The 14,492-nt window shown below is 43.6% G+C and overlaps 1 protein-coding gene across 10 annotated transcripts in view; it reads left to right on the top strand.

Annotated features, from left to right (window-relative positions):
- Positions 1-14,492, top strand: part of LOC115150378 (CUGBP Elav-like family member 4) — a 135,995-nt gene that overhangs the window by 106,391 nt on the left and 15,112 nt on the right. For 3 of the 10 annotated variants that reach the window (XM_029693606.1, XM_029693611.1, XM_029693604.1), the window contains exons 4-6: positions 12,622-12,750; positions 13,679-13,758; positions 13,992-14,132. In XM_029693606.1, the coding sequence (XP_029549466.1) occupies positions 12,622-12,750; positions 13,679-13,758; positions 13,992-14,132 (350 nt within the window). Of the gene's footprint in view, positions 1-12,528; positions 12,751-12,976; positions 13,092-13,678; positions 13,780-13,991; positions 14,133-14,492 lie in introns of those variants that run through there. The other 7 variants (XM_029693603.1, XM_029693607.1, XM_029693601.1 and 4 more) reach the window with 4 other exon arrangements.

Genomic DNA, 14,492 nt, shown 5'->3' with positions numbered 1-14,492 from the left:
CTCTAACTGTGATTGATGGAGCTGGGGAGACAAGAGAGAAACAATCAGTGGATGAGCTGGAGAAGAATTCTTACTTCTCTCCCTCTCTCTTCCTTTACCTCTCTCCATCCCTCCTGTTTCCCACCTCTCTCCCTCGCTCTTCCTCTACATCTCCACCTCCCTTTCCTCTACCTCTACCCATCCCCATTTCTCTTAGTGCCTCATTCTCAAATCCAGGCCTTGCTCCACTGCTAGTTTTCATTCTTCCCCTCTAACCAGGAACTGATTCCTTCTTCCCCACTAACCAGGAACTAACCCCCCTGTTTCTCTTAGTGCCTCATTCTCAAATCCAGGCCTTGCGCCACTGCTGGTTTTCATTCTTCCCCACTAACCAGGAACTGATTCAGACCTGGGAACACAGGCCTCTCAGTTTAGGCCAATGTAGTGAATGAAGCCCTTATTTAAAATGGTGTTGTTACATTAGTGACCGGTTTCCTGAGCACAGATTAAGTCTAGTCCTGGACAAATACATTCTTTAAATGGAGATTCCCCATTGAGAGTGGTTTTTAATCCAGGAGTAGGGTTCATCTGTGTCAGGAAAACTGGCCCTAAGTGAAACTCTCATCATAAATTTGGTTTGATGGACATACTCTGGTCGACAACCTGTTTATGGTCCTATAGACTTGGTCTGTCCATGGTGCATCACTTCAAACATCCCCACCCCAGGGAGTGAAACATTTATTGGTTACTATTGATTTAATCTCCAGCTGAATATTTTTGTTTGTTGTGTTACAAGTTGTTTCTCGAAGAAAGATGTGAGACTTAATGGTGCCATCCCATGAGAACTGTGAAGGCTTCGGCCTTCAATGAGTTTGTGTGTGTGTGTGTGTGTGTGTGTGTGTGTGTGTGTGTGTGTGTGTGTGTGTGTGTGTGTGTGTGTGTGTGTGTGTGTGTGTGTGTGTGTGTGTGTGTGTGTGTGTGTGTGTGTGTGTGTGTGCAACTTTTACACCACTACATTCCTAAAGAAAATATGTACTTTTTACTCCCATTAATTTTCCCTGAACCAAAAGTACTTACATTTCGAAGGATCAGACAGGACAGCAATATGGTCAAATTCACTACCTACGTGTGTGAATTTGCCAACCTACAGTACCAGTCAAAAGTTTGGACACACCTACTCATTCATGGGTTTTTCTTTATTTTTACAATTTTCTACATTGTAGAATAATAGTTAAGACATTACATAATGAAATAACACATATGGAATCATGTAGTTACCAAAAAAGTGTTAAAAAAATGAAAATATATTTTATATTTGAGATTCATCAAAGAGCCATCCTTTGCCTTGATGACAGTTTTGCACACACTTGGCATTCTCTCAATCAGCTTCACCTGGAATGCTTTTCGAACAGTCTTGAAGGAGTTCCCACATATGCTGAGCACTTGTTGGCTGCTTTTCCTTCCCTCTGCGGTCCAACTCATCCGAAACCATCTCAATTGGGTTAAGGTCGGGTGATTGTGGAGGCCAGGTCATCTGATGCAGCACTCCATCACTCTCCTTCTTGGTCAAATAGCCTTTACACAGCCTGGTGGTGTGTTTGGGTCACTGTCCTCTTGAAAAACAAATGATAGTCCCACTAAGCGAACACCAGATGGGATGGCATATCGCTGGAGAATGCTGTGGTAGCCATGCTGGTTAAGTGTGCCTTGAATTCTCAATAAATCACTGACAATGTCACCAGCAAAGCACCCCCACACCATCACACCTCCTCCTACATGCTTCATGGTGGGAACCACAAATGCAGAGATTATCCATTCACCTACTCTGCGTCTGACAAATGGACGGCGGTTGGAACAAAAAATCTCAAATTTGGATTCATCAGACCAAAGGACAGATTTCCATCAGTCTAATGTCCAAGCTTGTGTTTCTTGGCCCAAGCAAGTCTATTCTTATTGGTGTGGTTTCTTTGCAGCAATTTGACCATGAAGTCCTGATTCACGCAGTCTCCTCTGAACAGTTGATGTTGAGATGTGTCTGTTACTTGAACTCTGTGAAGCATTTATTTGGGCTGCAATTTCTGAGGCTGGTAACTCTAATGAACTTATCCTCTGCAGCAGAGGTAACTCTGGGTCTTCCTTTCTTTTGGCGGTCCTCATGAGAACCAGTTTCATCATAGTGCTTGATGTTTTTTGCGACTGCAAAGTTCTTGACATTTTCCAGATTGACTGACCTTCATGTCTTAAATAATGATGGACTGTCATTTCTCTTTGCTTATTTGAGCTGTTCTTGCCATAATATGGACTTGGTCTTTTACCAAATATGGCTATCTTCTGTATACCACCCCAACCTTGTCACAACACAACTGATTGTCTCAAACACATCAAACACATTAAGAAGGAAAGAAATTCCACAAATTAACTTTTAATAAGGCACACCAGTTAATTGAAATGCATTCCAGGTGACTACCTCATGACGCTGGTTGAGAGAATGCCAAGAGTGTGCAAAGCTGTCATCAAGGCAAAGGGTGTCTACTTTGAAAAATATCAAATATAAAAAAAAACAATTATTTGTTTAACACTTTTTTGGTTACTACATGATTCCATATGTGCTATTTCAGAATTAATCAGTTGGAGGGGCATGTGATTTCTTTAGGAGGGCACGTTCTTTTCCCAGGGACCTACTATAATTGTTTTAATGGATGTTATAGTAAAGACCATAGGTCTGCTCGTGAGTTTGAAGTTTGGGGAAGCTTACAATTTATCCTAGCATTTCTACCGATCTGCGTGCCAGTTATGATTATTTTTATATGATCATTTTCATTTCATTTCACTAATAAAGTTTTTGTTTCTCAAAATCATTGTCAAGTGGTTAATCATAAAAAGCGGAATTTAAAAGATAAAATTAAACTAATGCTAGTGCACCAGTCTCTGTCACGTCCTGGCCAGTATATAAGGTTCATTGTTTTGTAGTTTGGTCAGGGCGTGACAGAGGGTATTTGTTTTATGTGGTTCAGGGTGGTGTGTTTGATTAAGGGTGTTTGATTTAGTATTTCCGGGGTTTTGGTTTATAGTCTGTTTATGTATTTCTATGTCTAGTCTGGTGAGTGTGTTTCTATGTTGGTTAATTGGGATTGGGACTCTCAGTTGAAGGCAGGTGTTGTCTATCTGCCTTTGATTGAGAGTCTCATATATAAGGGTGTGTCTGTGTTTGTTTTTTTGTGGGTGATTGTTCTGTGTAAAGCCCTATGCTTTGCCAGACTGTTAGTTGTTCGTCTTCGTATTTTGTTATTTTGTATGTTCATTCTTATAGTAAATAAAAGTCAAGATGAGCATTCACGTACCTGCTGCATATTGGTCCACATTTTCTGATGACGATTTCGCACTATCGTCGGAAGACGAAGACAAGCGTGACAGAGTCACCCACCACCAAAGGACCAAGCAGCAGAGGAAGGAGCAGACGGCATTCGAGTTGGACTGGCGGGAGAAGTGGACTTGGGAGGAAGTTCTGGACGGGGTCGGACCTTGGCATCAGGCTGGGGAGTATCGCCGCCCGCAGTGGGAAATAGAAGCAGCCAAGGCAGAGAGGCGGTGGTACGAGGCCAGAGACGCGCTGAGGGAGAAGCACGAGAGGCACCCCCAAGAAATGTTTTGGGGGGGGCACACGGGTAGTTTGGCTAGGCGAGGGAAGAGCCGGAAGCCAGCTACCCGTGGTTATATGGAGGAGCGTATGAGGTGGGGAGCGCCATGTTTCGCTGAGAAGCGCAATATCTCACCCATACGCACGCACAGTCCGGTGCGAGTTATTCCAGCCCCTCGCAGGTGCCGTGCTAGAGCGGGCATCCAGCCTGGTAGGAGGATGCCTGCGCAGCGCATCTGGTCGCCGGTACGCCTCCGAGGACCAGGCTACCCAACTCCCGCTCTACGCACGGCTACCATCAAGCCCCTGCACGGCCCAGTCTGCCCTGTACGAGCACTCCGCTCGTGCAGGGCTACTAGTTCCATCGAGCCAAGGCGGGTTGTGCAGGAGGTAAGATCTAGACCGGCTGTGCGCCTCCATAGCCCTGGGTTTCCAGCTCCTGTCTCTCGTGCGGACCCGGAAGTGCGTCCACCCAGTCCGACTCGTCCTGTTCCCGCTCCCCGCACTAAACGGCAAGTGCGTAAACCCAGCCTCGCCAGTCAACAGTCGTCGGAGCTGCCCGTCAGTCAACAGTCGTCGGAGCTGCCCGTCAGTCAACAGTCGTCGGAGCTGCCCGTCATTCAACAGTCGTCGGAGCTGCCCGTCAGTCAACAGTCGTCGGAGCTGCCCGTCAGTCAACAGTCGTCGGAGCTGCCCGTCAGTCAACAGTCGTCGGAGCTGCCCGTCAGTCAACAGTCGTCGGAGCTGCCCGTCAGTCAACAGTCGTCGGAGCTGCCCGTCAGTCAACAGTCGCCGGAGTGGTCAGACTGCGCTGAACTGCCGGAGTGGCCAGACTGCGCTGAACTGCCGGAGTGGCCAGACTGCGCTGAACTGCCGGAGTGGCCAGACTGCGCTGAACTGCCGGAGTGGCCAGACTGCGCTGAACTGCCGGAGTGGCCAGACTGCGCTGAACTGCCGGAGTGGCCAGACTGCGCTGACCTGCCGGAGTGGCCAGACTGCCCAGACTGTCCCGAGTGGCCAGACTGTCCCGAGTGGCCAGACTGCCCAGACTGTCCCGAGTGGCCAGACTGCCCAGACTGTCCCGAGTGGCCAGACTGCCCAGACTGTCCCGAGTGGCCAGACTGCCCAGACTGTCCCGAGTGGCCAGACTGCCCAGACTGTCCCGAGTGGCCAGACTGCCCAGACTGTCCCGAGTGGCCAGACTGTCCTGAGTGGCCAGACTGCCCTGAACGTCCCGAATTGCCAGACTGCCCAGACTGCCCCGAGCTGCCAGACTGCCCAGACTGCCCCGAGCTGCCAGACTGCCCAAACTGTCCCGAACTGCCAGACTGCCCAGACTGCCTGGAACGGCCAGAACCTGAGCCGCCTCCAATATAGGTGGGTTGGGGAGGGGGGGTGTAGCACAGTGCCGTCGTTGACGGCAGCCACCCTCCCTTCCCTCCCTTTAGTAAGGGGTAATTTTTCTTTTGGGTATTGTTTGGGGGTAATTTTTTTTTTTGTTAAGGTGCTTCTGGGGTAGCACCTTTAAGGGGGGGGTACTGTCACGTCCTGGCCAGTATATAAGGTTAATTGTTTTGTAGTTTGGTCAGGGCGTGACAGAGGGTATTTGTTTTATGTGGTTCAGGGTGGTGTGTTTGATTAAGGGTGTTTGATTTAGTATTTCCGGGGTTTTGGTTTATAGTCTGTTTATGTATTTCTATGTCTAGTCTGGTGAGTGTGTTTCTATGTTGGTTAATTGGGATTGGGACTCTCAGTTGAAGGCAGGTGTTGTCTATCTGCCTTTGATTGAGAGTCTCATATATAAGGGTGTGTCTGTGTTTGTTTTTTGTGGGTGATTGTTCTGTGTAAAGCCCTATGCTTTGCCAGACTGTTAGTTGTTCGTCTTCGTATTTTGTTATTTTGTATGTTCATTCTTATAGTAAATAAAAGTCAAGATGAGCATTCACGTACCTGCTGCATATTGGTCCACATTTTCTGATGACGATTTCGCACTATCGTCGGAAGACGAAGACAAGCGTGACAGTCTCTGCCATATGGACACATTGATACACCGTGATCCATTGGCAACCAAAGAAATTAGTGCATATAACTTACATTGTCAACGAAGTAAAATACATGGGCCTAACGCCTACAAATAAAAACAGTAGAAAATATCATGATGAAAATTCATGAATTTTTCTACTCCACTTGTCTGCCCCCCTTTCTATCTGTCTTGACTTGAGCTATCGCTAGTGAAGTGCAACATTATAAGCTACCAAATCAATTGGATCCTCACCAAAGCTGTCGCTAGCTAACTTGCAACATTGTATCAACTAGCCTATTCCGGGCCCTCAGTTCACAAACTGGAGGCCTGGTGATTATCGAGGCTGGGAAAGTGTTGGAAAGATTTCCTAAAGACTGTGAGGAACTATTATTATTCGCAATGATGTTTCAAAAAACAGACTTTGTTGTATTACTGCGAAGCTCAGCTTATTATTGGTGGACGTGGTGAGTTAAGACAATCAGAAATCAGACATACCAAATGGGCACTTCTACATTTGCGCACAGCCTAGGACTCCAAAGGGTGCTCAGGCGCGCTCTCCCTTATTAAAGTTATCAGAACAGATAAACCATGCTCATTGCTCACATGGATCAGTCCAACAAAAGACAATTAACAAATTGACAAAACTCACTAATGATGGCTATGAAATAATTCAACGCTTGTTTCTGACAAGTGTAGCCGGTTGTGAACTCTGCAAACAATGTTTTACTGTAATTAATACATGCATTAATGGTATATTTACTAGGCCTACTGGTGACATATGTAATGGGGAATGAATAAAAAAGAAACAATCAATGGCCAAACAATTCACACAATGAATGCGCAATATTTTTCGGGAGACAGCTGAGAGCATTCTGGAGAGATGCTTATCTTTGCCACACCCCCCTCCCCTTCTTCTTGTTTCAACATTTGAAATTATACTCAAGATACATTATCTTCACACATATTTTAGACGCCTTTCAATGACAGTCGCTAGGCCTATTGCCATGCAGACTGCCCAAATTGCAGGCTTCCCAATAAAATAGTCATAGGCCTATGCACCTGTGACTTGAAACAATCTTCAGCTATTTTTTTAAAGAAGCTAATGATCCTCTGTGACTAAGTCATGCTCTCTGGTGTAGGATTTTTAATGATTTTATTTAGACAGGAGTAATATCATATAATTTTGGCAAAACATAATTTCACTTAAGGGGAAGGGAAGCCAGCATCCGAACAGCGCGCAAGGAAAGTAGACGGTCTGTCCCTTCCACTTTTCTCTCCCCTATCAAGAAGCCGCTTGGTTTGATGAACCTCATGTTGAGGTCCTCTAAATCTGACTCAAAGGTCTGAGCAAAGGCAAAAAGAGGCTCCTCATTCAAGAATGTTGTACTCTTTGGGTTGAGAGACTGGACCCCTTGCATTATCTCGCCATTCTTCTTTGAAAAATGCCTCTGCAGCTCAGCTGTGAGACTGTCAAGCATCTGATAAAAGATAGCTCTTTGGAAGCTCTCACCATCACTTAGGTCACTATTTTTCTGTCCTACAGTGCTCATTATCAATGAGTCGTGAAATCATAAGCTTGTTTTAGGCTGTCTTTTACACAATGTTTGTATACTTATTTTGCAGTGCTCTGCAATCTCTTCAACCTTTTTCCATAGTTCTCCAAAGTAACCCTCACTTCTGTAGGACTGCAATGTGTCTGTAAGGGCACCTACTAGATCCACAGCCCCTGCTAGATCAAGAGAGCTTGATTGGAGCATGTCAGAAAGACATTTGGCATCACCAAGCACTTTACAAAAGTTAACCAAAAGCCCTTTTGAAATGTAAATCTATCTGAGAAAGAAGGCCTCTTGCCTCCACTGATCTATCACCACTATTTTCAAGTGTGATATCCTGTGCACTCTCAGAACTGCTGGAAGCCTGTACCTCAGATTACGGCGTGCCATGTATCTGCATGCCCACCTTATATCCGTAAGTCTCTGTAGTTCCCTGGGCTGCTGCTGTGGATACAGCTCTTTCTCAACTGCAAGCCACTTGAGATGAACGTACAAAGTTATACAGCTTCTGCAGGAGAGCAAAAAAGTTAACTGCCTCAGGCACTGATTTTACAGCATCGAAAAGAACCAATTTCAAACAATGTGCATTACAGTGCACATAAAATGCAAAACTTTCACTGTTTTAAATCCGTGCAGACACACCAGAATGCTTTCCACTCATGCCCCACAAGATTATTTCTGTAGTCCAGACCATGTTTTTCAAGGCAATCAATTATCATTTTTGTGAGGCCTGCTGCATCTAAGCTTTCAGCTGACTGAAAGTGTAAAAAGCTTTTGTGGATGGCCCCGTTGTAATAGTACCTCACATCTAAAGACGTGTTATTTTTTTCTTTAAATCTTTGTTTTCATCTGCAATTACACTAAAAACTTCACTTTCTTTTACTTCTCTTATTATTTCACTTTGTACCATCTCAGCTAAGCCCTCAAGAACTTCGTTCTGTATTTGGTGGCTTGTGTACTTAGCATTGCCACATGCATTCTGTCATATTCTTCGTCGTCTGAAGAGGAGAAATCATCGGACCAATATGCAGCGGGTATATTGCTCATCTTCGCTTTATTGAGATAACACACTTAAAAATAACGACGATAACAGTCCAGTAAGGTGTACAGACTAAACCGGAAACAACCACCCACGAACACAAGTGAAAACAAACACACTTAAATATGGCCTCCAATCAGAGATAACAACAAACAGCTGCCTCTGATTGGAGGTCATTGACCAAACTAACATAGACATAGAAAAACTAGAAAACCACATAGAAATAGTAAACATAGAACATAAACCCCGAAACACACTAAACAAACACCCCCTGCCACGCCCTGACCAAACTACAATAACAAACAACCCCTTTTACTGGTCAGGACGTGACAGTACCCCCCCCCCAAAAGGTGCAGACCCTGGATGCACGGAAACACAAAAACCCCACAGAAATAACCCCAAACTTAATTAAGAAGTTATAAAGAAGTCTGATATATCTCCCTTTCTTTTCATGTTTAATTGACCCTATGCAAAAATAAGACGGTCTATGGTTACATCTAGGCATCCAATTACCCACATTTTAGTCCAATCTCAATCTTAATTACAAATCCCCATTATCATAACTGTACCTTAAAATGAACTACCAGCCTAAGTTACAAGTTAGATCATGGCTAGCCCTACTCTGCAGTAAGTAACTTAGCTAGCTATAATTTCTTACACCTTTACGATAGAAACAGGCTATCTGCAAATTGTGGTAATATTTTGAGTAACGTTAACAGATTGATAATAACAATTGTTCGTTTTGAGTTCAAGTACGAAAATCTAACTGAGTTAATGGATTTCAAATTGCTGAATGTTAACTTGCTGAACACTGACAGATGTAGCCTACTAGTTACTCCACATTAGCTAAACATTTGCATACTGTAACTTACGACACTGCACTGTATATGCATGTGTTACTAGCACAGATGTAAACATAATGTTAGGCTAAATTGGGCTAAGTTATTCTTCTGTATCTCGCAACCAAAGTTAATGTTCTCTCTTCCTCCTCTTTGATTTGAAAACGTCAAAATAAATTATTCTTTCAACAAGAGGTTAAATGAGATGTCAATCAGCATCAAACTGCCAGTAGCGAATGAAATTTTGGGGGTCACCCAGGGTTTCCAATCAGATGTCAGGGGTGTCCAGTGCCACCCCGGACACCCCTCTGGCTCTGCCCCTGTGTATATACCGTAATTTCCGGACTATTGAGCGCACCTGAATGTAAGCCACACCCACTGAATTGAAAAAATAATGTTATTTTGAACATAAATAAGCCGCACATGTCTATAAGCCGCAGGTGCCTACCGGTACATTGAAACAAATTAACTTTACACAAGCTTTAACGAAACATGGCTTGTAACAAAAATAAATAGGCTTTAACGAAACACGGCTTGTAACAAAAATAAATAGGCTTTAACGAAGCACGGCTTGTAACAAAAATAAATAGGCTCTTACATCTAGACGTTCCGCTAGCGGAACACCTGCTCCAATATCCAATGATAGGCGTGGCGCGAATTACAAATTCCTCAAAAATCCCAAAACTTCAATTTTTCAAACATATGACTATTTTACACCATTTTAAAGACAAGACTCTCCTTTATCTAACTACACTGTCCGATTTCAAAAAGGCTTTACAGCGAAAGCAAAACGTTAGATTATGTCAGCAGAGTACCCAGCCAGAAATAATCAGACACCCATTTTTCAAGCTAGCATATAATGTCACAAAAAACAAAACCACAGCTAAATGCAGCACTAACCTTTGATGATCTTCATCAGATGACACGCCTAGGACATTATGTTATACAATACATGCATGTTTTGTTCAATCAAGTTCATATTTATATCAAAAAACAGCTTTTTACATTAGCATGTGACGTTCAGAACTAGCATTCCCACACTTCCGGTGAATTTACTAAATTACTCACGATAAATGTTCACAAAAAACATAACAATTATTTTAAGAATTATAGATACAGAACTCCTTTATGCAATCGAGGTGTCCGATTTTAAAATAGCTTTTCGGTGAAAGCACATTTTGCAATATTCTGAGTAGATAGCTCGCCATCACAGGCTAGCTATTTTGACACCCACCAAGTTTGACCCTCACCAAACTCAGATTTACTATAAGAAAAATTGGATTACCTTTCCTGTTCTTCGTCAGAATGCACTCCCAGGACTTCTACTTCAATAACAAATGTTGGTTTGGTTCCAAATAATCCATAGTTATATCCAAATAGCGGCGTTTTGTTTGTGCGTTCAAGACACTATCCAAGGGTGACGAAGGGTTACGCGCCCGACGCGTTTCGTGACAAAACATTTCTAAATATTCCATTACCGTACTTCGAAGCATGTCAAACGCTGTTTAAAATCAATTTTTATGCTATTTTTCTCGTAAGAAAGCGATAATATTCTGACCGGGAGTCGTTGTTTTCGTTCAAAGACGAAAGAATAAAAACATGGGGTCGCCTCGTGCACGCACCTCCAGTCTTTGTTCTCTGATCGACCACTATCTAAATGCGCTAATGTTTTTCAGCCAGGGCCTGCAAAGCCACCATTCAGCTTTTTGCCGCCTTCATTGTTTAAACCGCGAGGTTCAAAGCGTGGGAAAAAAGTTGCGACTTATAGTCCGGAATTTACGGTAATGTTGAGACGCTCATGTCTCCACCCTAACAATGGGAGTTGTTGTCCCAAAAGTGGGAAGGCAGGCAACAAGCTTAGGTCTGCATATTATATCCATAGAAATACATTGGGCTTATCATGGACAGATTTTGGCGAGAGTGGGCCCTCTCACTTTGCCTCTTCCTCTCTGCTGGAACAATCTCACTGGAGAAAGCATCCGAGCGAGCAAAACAGCACCCCTCTGTCTTGCTAAATGTAACCCATGTATCTGATGCCGTCTGGACAGAAATAGTATAACATGCCATACTATTTTTGTCCAGACAGAATCAGATACATGGTATACACATACACATAATGTTTTGCTCACTCAGAGGCTTTATCTGAAATTGATACGTATGTCTGTCTGGCAGGTCTCGGTCAAATAAATGATCAATATTTCAATATTTTCTTCTGACGGGCAAGGACGTACGGTAGCTGTAACGGCTGTCTTTGGAAGAAGAGGACCAAGGTGCAGCGTGGAATTTGTTCATCTTTTATTTTGGATGAAAAGGCACTTCACAAAGAAAAAACAAACGACAGCCAAACAGTTCTGTCAGGTATACTCACAAAACAGAAAATAACTACCCACAAACCCCAAAGGAAAACAGGTTGCCTAAGTATGACTCCCAATCAGCGACAACGATGTACAGCTGTCCCTGATTGAGAGCCATACCAGGCCAAAACAAAGAAATACAAAGCATAGAAAAAAGGACATAGAATGCCCACCCAAATCACACCCTGACCAAACCTAAATAGAGACATAAGAAAGGCTCGCTCAGGTCAGGGCGTGACAGTAGCCCATAACGTCGACCCTGTAGCCTCAGTCATAAAATCAGATTTTAAACCTAACCCTAACCTTAAACCTAACCTTATCCACAATGTTAAACCCATATGCCTAACCCTAACCTTAAATTAAGACCAAAAAGCTGATTTTTACAACATAGCCAATTTTTATAGCTAGCCCATCTAGCAAAAATAGCTTAGTTCTTCCGCCAGTGCAGGATTCATGAGAATAAATGTAAACCTGCTCAATATAATGCATTGTTATCTCTACTGCCTCTGATCTGACGGACTCACTAAACACAAATACTGCGTTTATAAATTATGTCTGAGCCTTGGTGTGTGCCCCTGGCTGTCCGTACATAAAAAAACAAGACAATTGTTCCATCTGGTTTATGTAATATAAGGAATATGATGTATTGCATTTACTTTTAACTTTTACTTAAGCATGACAATCGAGTACTTTTTCTACCACTCTACTTAAATACATTTAAAACCAGATACTTTTAAACTTTTACTCAGATATTATTTTACTGAGTGACTTTCACAAGTATGACAATGGAGTACTTTTCCCCCCACTCTGTGTGTGTGTGTGTGTGTGTGTGTGTGTGTGTGTGTGTGTGTGTGTGTGTGTGTGTGTGTGTGTGTGTGTGTGTGTGTGTGTGTGTGGGCATGTGTGTGTGTGTGGGCATGTGTGTGGGTGATCTCCGGGCCACACTTGTTAACATTCCCCCCTGCGCAAGGCCAAAGCCGAGATTAGTCTTGTTGACTCGGCAAGGACAGCCTGTCAGGGAGAGCAGCCCCTTTACACACACTCACTCACTCACACACACACACACACACACACACAAATCCTTGCACACTTGAACACATTCACAGACCCACACACACTCTAACAAACCTCACACAGGCACTCACACACACGCGCGCACACACATACCTGTTCATGACCAGTTCCTCTTTGTTTCAGAAGACAGAAAACTCTTTGTGGGCATGCTCAACAAGCAGCAGTCTGAAGACGATGTGCGATGTCTCTTCGAGTCCTTCGGCAGCATTGAAGAGTGCACCATCCTTAGAGGTCCTGATGGAAACAGTAAAGGTCAGTGTCTGTGGTTTCAGCTTCTCATCATTTTGTTATGTTCATCCTCACGCCATATCATTAAAGACATTTATTTATTTATCTATTTATTTGGATTTATTTGAGTTTGAACAATTTACACCTTGAATTAGAATCCTTGAATCCTTTCCGGCATTTATCTTTAGATGTGCAATAGCTTATGTCTGGCTAACAGTGATCCTAAAAGCTTTACCATCCTCTTCATCAGGCTCGGGGTGAAGTTTCCCCTAGGTACAGATCTAGGATCAGCTTCCCCTCCCCCAATCCTAACATGAACCATTTGTGGGAAAAATGCCAAACTGACCCAAGATCGGCGTCTAGGGGTAACTTCACCGTACACTCTTCATCAGTGCGCTTTATTGGCAGGCTTCAGTAGTAAACCTCATTAGCTTCTTCAGTGCCGCTTCATTGCTTCACTTCATTATCAGTGGGCTGACACTAATCAATAGGCTCCATCACAACTAAGCCCAATAATTACTGTAAGCTTGATCATTCACAGTCATCAGTAAGCCTCATCAGTGAGCTCCTTCAGTGAGTTGAATGGGAACGATGGCATAAGGGATGCCGAATATTTGCTGTGAGCTTGATCATCTAGACTCATCACTAGGTTTAATCGATAGTAACGCTTCAGTGGTAGTAAGGGTTACACTGTAAGTGTAAGCATCATCGTTAGGCTTCATCAGTTAACTTCTAATGAAAGCGGGTTTGAATGATGTGGGTATTAAACGTCTATTCCACGTTGGTTAAAAATGTAATTTAATTGAAATGATGTGGAAACAACATTGATTCAACCAGTGTGTGCCCCATGGGTAGTGACTGACTGTCTGACTGACTGTCTTTTCTGTCTCTTTCTCACTATCTGCTTCTCTCTCTTTCTCTCTGTTTCTCTCTCGATTTCTCTCTCTCTCAGGTTGTGCGTTTGTAAAGTACTCCTCTCACGCTGAAGCGCAGGCAGCTATCAGTGCACTACACGGCAGCCAGACCATGCCTGTGAGTTCAGTATTCAATATGGTGAGTGTATCAGCTAGTGTGTGTCCTTTGTATTGTGTGTGTGTACGTGTTAACATATGTACTCCTTTGCTCTCTCTCTCTCTCTCTCTGTGTGTGTGTGTGTGTGTGTGTGTGTGTGTGTGTGTGTGTGTGTGTGTGTGTGTGTGTGTGTGTGTGTGTGTGTGTGTGTGTGTGTGTGTGTGTGTGTGCTTACCTGTATGTGTGTGTGGCAGGGTGCATCCTCAAGTCTGGTGGTGAAGTTTGCCGACACAGATAAGGAGCGCACCATCCGGCGCATGCAGCAGATGGCTGGTCAGATGGGTATTTTCAACCCCATGGCCCTGCAGTTTGGGGCCTATGGGGCCTATGCACAGGTAGGACACACCAGGGGAGAATGAATGCCCCCTCTCATTGAAGCCACAGATATTCAAGGCCGACCACAGTACTGCAGGCATAGTTGACAGAAAACAGGATTCCCCATTATAGTGAATGGAAAAAATGGAAATCTTCGTGGTCAATTTTACTGTAAATGAAAAAATGTTTGGAAGACAATCATGGTACCAATAATTGCATCTAATACACCAGATGTATGTCCTTGAACCAAGCATATTTTTATTGCATACAGAAGAAGTTATAAGGATAATTTTGTTGCTAATGGCAACCTGCAGTACCCCGGTCGGCCTTCAACTTGAGTTACTTAATGAGTGGGGGTAGAACCAATGTTCACTCTAAGC

The sequence above is a fragment of the Salmo trutta genome, chromosome 16 (assembly GCF_901001165.1).
Source record: "Salmo trutta chromosome 16, fSalTru1.1, whole genome shotgun sequence".
Lineage (NCBI taxonomy): Eukaryota > Metazoa > Chordata > Actinopteri > Salmoniformes > Salmonidae > Salmo > Salmo trutta.
Note: the sequence above shows the minus strand (reverse complement) of the source record. Positions and strands in the feature narration are given on the sequence as shown.